We start from the raw sequence: 5,289 nt of genomic DNA on the forward strand, positions 1-5,289 counted from the left end.
TCTTCTTTGACGTCGCTCAAAACTACTTCTTTCTTTTCTTTTTTTTTTTTTTTTTAAGCGAGCGACATCAACCAACCCAAAAAAAAAAAAAAAAAAAGGCCCAAAGAGACGAGACTTCTAGTTCATGGACGCGTCTCCGTTAGTTCGTCGTCACTCGGAGGGGACAAACAAACAAACAAACAGGGGAATGATTTGAGATTCTGTGCCGCCGTTCCCTTAAAATAAAAACTAAAGAAATCTTCTACGTTTCGTCCCTTCTTTAAAAACGAGATCACTGAACAGAGCGATGACGAAGCACGACACCGTGAACCAGAAGTCTTCCTCCGCCGGGGCCCTCGACTCCAACAAGATGCTGCAGTTTAAGAACAGTTAACAAGGAGAAAATAAATGGGGGGGGGGGACAAAACAAAGCCCTCAAAAAACACACGTCATGTCCCTGAGAACCAGCGTAGACCACGTTATTTACATTCCTTCCAAGGTGGCTGGCTTATGGAGTCAAACAAGGCCTCTTTTAAAGTGCTTCTGTTCGTACGGGGTCTCCCACCCCCAAGCTACAGGGCCAAAAAGCATGGCCGGCGGGACAAAGCGTCACCAAAAAAAAAAAAAAAAAAAAAAATCACGCCGTTGGGTTTTCGAGCCGGGCGGTCCGGTAAAATAAAAACATGAAGGTGAAGGTGTGAATATTTATGACGTCCGTGCAGGCCGGACTGAGGTCAACATGGCCGCCGCTGGCTCAGACACAAAAAAAGGAGAAATGAGTCCTGAAACTAGAAATATAAGTATGCAAGTTCCTAAAAGGTGTAAACCGGCTGATGCCTCCTGATGATGATTTTAAAAAAAAAAAAAAAAAAAAAAAAAAAAAAACTTTAAAGTTTTAAAGTTTAAAAAAGCTCCCAAATGAAAAGGAAAAAGGCACTTGGTGCTTCAGCTGCTGGTTGTTGTGACTTTTGGTCCAGAGGCTTCTCGTTTGTTCAAAAAAACCCCCCCAAAAACAAAGTTCAGCAGCAGAGCGTGACCGACCCGACCGTGTGACCTGCAGAGGTCAAACTGACCGCCCACCGAACAAGTTCTTTACGGGGGGGGGGGGGGGGGGCAGATAAGAGATGCTCACGGGTCACCTGGTCAAAACAAAAACAAGCAGGAATAAAGTGCAGCGACACCAGCAGCTGCTGAACAAGAGAAACTTCTTTTCCAGAGTGTCAAACTGGACAGATGACAGGCGGCCTGCCGGGGACGCCACCGCGCCACAAGGGATTCAAACCAGCGGCTAATAATAGGCTGGGCTGGAAATAGTAATTCATTATGGTTTGTAGAGGGACGGGATGGGAGGGGGGGGGGGGGGTCATCCAACTGGCGGTCTCCTCTCAACATACCAGTTGCTCGGCCCTCGGTGCCCACAAAAGGGGCTTAAAGGCTTCGATCGTGGTTCCCCGGGTAGCGGAGGACAGGAAGTGACCCGGCACATGTAAGGTGGTCGGGGTAGTCGCGTCGCAACCCCCCCCACCAAAAAAAAAATTAATTATAGATGTCCTGTAGTTGTCTGCGTCAGAGAAGGAGTCCCATTTCAGGGCTGCTGCTCGTGAACAGGGGGGGTCCGACTACCGTGGGGGGGGGGGGTCCACCATGCACTGCTCCTTTTAAGGGGAAGTCCCTTCCAGGACTCCAAGTAAAAGGAGGCCAACGCCATCCGCTCTGTGTAGGGCCAGTCGGCATCCCACATTCGGGAGCCCCGTCTATCTGAGGAGGGAGGGGGGGGGGGGCGCGTCCTACACAGACATTCACATTGGGGGGGGGGAAAATAAAAAAAAAAAAAAAAAAACATTTTCTCTTTTCACAGGCACTGAGCGGCAGCCCACAAACATCAAGATTAATTAAAACAAAATCGACCCCCCCCCCCCTCCTGCCGCTGTAGTCATTAGTGCCACCTCACTTCCATCTCATGTGAACAACATTAACACTGGTGCTGTTTTTTTTTTTTACATTACCCTTTCACACCCAATAATACTTTACACTTATATATATATATTTTTTTCTCAACCACAATGTGGGGGAACCTAAATTGAAGGCTAGAACATTTTCTTCTCCCCTTAATTTTTTTACAAAATATAGCCCATACTTAAATCATTGTGTGGGGGGGGGGGGGGGGTAACAACTGGAGGTTAAGGCACAAAACTCTGATAAACAAACATGATGAGAAAAAACCCCAAAAAAGACTTAAAAATATCGCTTTCTATTAGATGACCTTGACAACTCTGCAGAGGAGGCACGAGAAAGGATCCCAAAAACAAAAACACTTGTCCACTTGAATAGAATTGTGCCTCGAGAGGAACAAAGTATTTATTGCCTCAATATATTTTTTTTTTTCCAGGGGAGATTTTATTTATTTTTCTTTAATGCCTTCTCTTCTCAAAAAAGCAGCAGCACTTTCCAATCGTGTGTGTTTTTTTTAAATTTTTTTTAAATGCCGTTTTATTTGCGTCAGTTACACGGCAGCCATGTTGGAATGTTCTGGTTGGCCACGTAGTAGTTGCTGAAGTTGTGGTCCCGGACGTACGGCGCCGGCTGGTAGTAGCAGGTGACGCAGGACGCGTCGGGGATGGCGTTCTGCTCCGCCAGCACCCGGAAGGCCATCAGCGAGATGAGGTGCAGCGTCTGGCGCCGCTCGTGGCCCATGAGGCACACCGTGCTCTCGTCCACCACCCGCCGCAGGATCACGAGGTAGTCGTACTTGCTCTTCTCCTCGCCGACGAAGTGGCTCTGCAGGTAGGCCTCCACCTTGCGCTGCTGCTCGCCGATGTCGGGGAAGTCGATGAAGAAGCGGGAGCACATGTAGCGCTCCAGGGCCTTGAACTCCTCCTCGCTGGCGGGCCTGAAGTCTCGCACCAGCAGGTTGCAGTACTTCAGCAGGCCGCCGCCGCGGATCTCCTCCGGCCGCTTGGTGGCGATGAGCCGGCCGAACAGGTGGCCGAGCGCCACGTCGAAGTCGCCGTAGACGCTCTCGCCGCGCACCGTCGGGTGGAACGCCGGCGTCATCGGCGTCGGCGCCAGCTCGTAGTAGGCGAGCATGGAGTCCAGCACGATCTGGAAGGAGTCCACGCTGAACTCGAACTGCCGGCGGATCGAGTCCACGAACTTCAGCTCCACGTTGCGGCCGTCGTTGTTGGAGAGCGAGATGAGGCTCCAGCGGTCCTGCTCCGTGTTGACCTTCACCAGCTTCTGGACGTACGCCTCCTTCAAGGTCACGGGCGTGATCTTCTCCTTGTTCACGCCCTCGGGCAGGAAGTCCAGCAGGGTGCCCAGCACCACGTCCTTTACGAGCCGGAACTCGGCCTCGTGCGGCAGGTCCACCCTGAAGATGATGTCCAGGTCCTTGTAGCTCCAGCCCACGTCCTGCACCAGCACGTGGCTCGCCGTGGAGCCGTTGAGCCGCACGTCCTTCACGGCGATGCCGCGCCGCTCCAGGCGGGAGCGCACGCGGGCCACGATGTCCTTCAGGCGCACCTCCAAGGTCGGGAAGTTCCCCCGCCCGTGGACGGGCACCACCTCCGTCAGGACCTCGTTCAGCCGGCTCACCTGCTCCCAGGTAAGGACACTGACCGAACAGCTCTTTGGCTCCTCCTTGTTCTCCATCTTCTCACGGGGAAAAAAGTTCAGATCAACTGAGACGGAGAGAAAACAGATGAGTTACAACAAGTCACACTTCTTTACAAACATATTTGTCACGACTACAAAAATCACACTTCTTTTAAAAACATATTTTTCACAATATTAATTTAGCCATTTTATAATATTTAGTTCAGATGTAACATTTAAAAATGAAAATCACAAATAAACGTGATTAAAAATAGAGCCGCAGGGGTTCAAACAGCTCATGAGCCATTCAGCAATGTGAGCACGAGACACGCGCACGCGCAGTAAAAAAAGAAAAAGAAACACAAAACTGTCCAGAGCTCGTGAGGCTTCTAGAACAGCTCACTGCGCGAGACTGGCTTTTTTTTCTAATTTTTTTTTATTATTCCAGAACCGGTGAGAGGCACCACGCGACCTTTAAAAAAGTATTTAAAATAAATAATAAAATGTTTTAAAAAAACACCGGTTAAGTTCTTTAAAAAGAGTTTCCGGTGACGAACGAGACGCGTGAGAAGTTTAAAGCAAACCGGTAACTTTTACTTAACTATACCAAATGAAATAAAAAAAAAAAAAAAAAAAAAACATTTAAAAACGCCACCGGACTTAATTAAATTAACGTTACTATCACGACAGTTAACATCACATTTTTAAAAAATCAATACAAAAAAAAAAATCAACCCATATGGCGACGAATTCATCTGAATTCAGCAAAGTCACGCAGCGTACCGTTGGAAATATAAAAAAAAGAGATAAAAACCTGAATCCTCGCGTCTTGACGTCATAATATCTCAAACTGATTCTTTTTTTTTGTTGTCGTAATGGCGACTACATCTGGCGTTGTGGACTTTAAAATTAGCTTAACTTTCTTAACGTAGAGCATGTAAAACACACACAAACAGTGACAGAAGAAGAGCAATAAAAAGCGGTACATACATGTTCTCCTCCACACACCCCCTAAAAAAAAAAAAAAAGCGTCTTCTGGAAGCGTCCAAAGTCAGAAAGAGAAGATGTTAACGTGCAGCGGGCTCCACATAATCCAGCGTCCCGGAGACGAGACGTAAAGCTGCGGACTCAGTGATTGAACCACACGCGGAGACACGCCTGCTTTATACGGCCGAAGCACGACCCGCCGGAATAGGTGCAAAGCCGTGGCGCGATACAGTCCCCCCACCACCACCACCCTCCCTCCCTCCCTCTCCGTCCCTCCGCGTGTCTGCGTAGCGTTTACGCATTTTTAAAAGTACCATATTAAACATTGTGAAGCGACGTGTGGTCAGAATTAAATATTAAATGTGCATATTTACCCTTTAAAAATGAAGTCCAAACTTTTCATCGGCCGCAAGTCACCGAGACGTAAAGATCGTGGAGTTTTTGTTTGTACCAATGCGCCGAGCGACGCATCTGATTGGTCGACGAGGTGTTTTGCGTTGCCCTAGTAACCAGGGCCCGTCTCCAGGCAGGCGGAGTTCATTTGAAAAGTCCACATACAAATATAAAACTTTATATATATATCATTTTTAATTTTTGTATTTATTTTTGGGAATACAGATTTGATGTGATTTTTTTATATATGTGTGTAAATATATGACATTTACATTATAAATATATTTATATTACATTTAAGAAATGATGTATATATATATATATATATATATATAC

At 47.4% G+C, this 5,289-nt stretch overlaps 1 protein-coding gene across 2 annotated transcripts; it reads right to left on the bottom strand.

The window, feature by feature from the left end:
• Nucleotides 1-2,307: 2,307 nt before the first annotated feature.
• Nucleotides 2,308-5,023, bottom strand: tent5c (terminal nucleotidyltransferase 5C). 2 transcript variants are annotated; one of them, XM_034562063.1, is made up of 2 exons: nt 4,935-5,023; nt 2,308-3,659 (listed from the first exon to the last, which is right to left on the bottom strand). In XM_034562063.1, exon 2 carries the CDS (start codon nt 3,628-3,630, stop codon nt 2,479-2,481), a length of 1,152 nt encoding a protein of 383 aa, XP_034417954.1. In that variant the 5' UTR covers nt 3,631-3,659; nt 4,935-5,023; the 3' UTR covers nt 2,308-2,478. The 2 variants fall into 2 exon arrangements, with proteins under 2 accessions (XP_034417954.1, XP_034417953.1); XM_034562062.1 differs by lacking the exon at nt 4,935-5,023 and adding an exon at nt 4,564-4,845.
• Between the last annotated feature and the right edge of the window lie 266 nt (nt 5,024-5,289).

Source organism: Cyclopterus lumpus, chromosome 21, assembly GCF_009769545.1.
Source record: "Cyclopterus lumpus isolate fCycLum1 chromosome 21, fCycLum1.pri, whole genome shotgun sequence".
In the NCBI taxonomy this organism is placed as follows: domain Eukaryota; kingdom Metazoa; phylum Chordata; class Actinopteri; order Perciformes; family Cyclopteridae; genus Cyclopterus; species Cyclopterus lumpus.

Excerpts from the sequence above, each read along its gene's own strand:
- tent5c (XM_034562063.1), bottom strand. The coding sequence starts at position 3,630 with ATGGAGAACAAGGAGGAGCCAAAGAGCTGTTCGGTCAGTGTCCTTACC.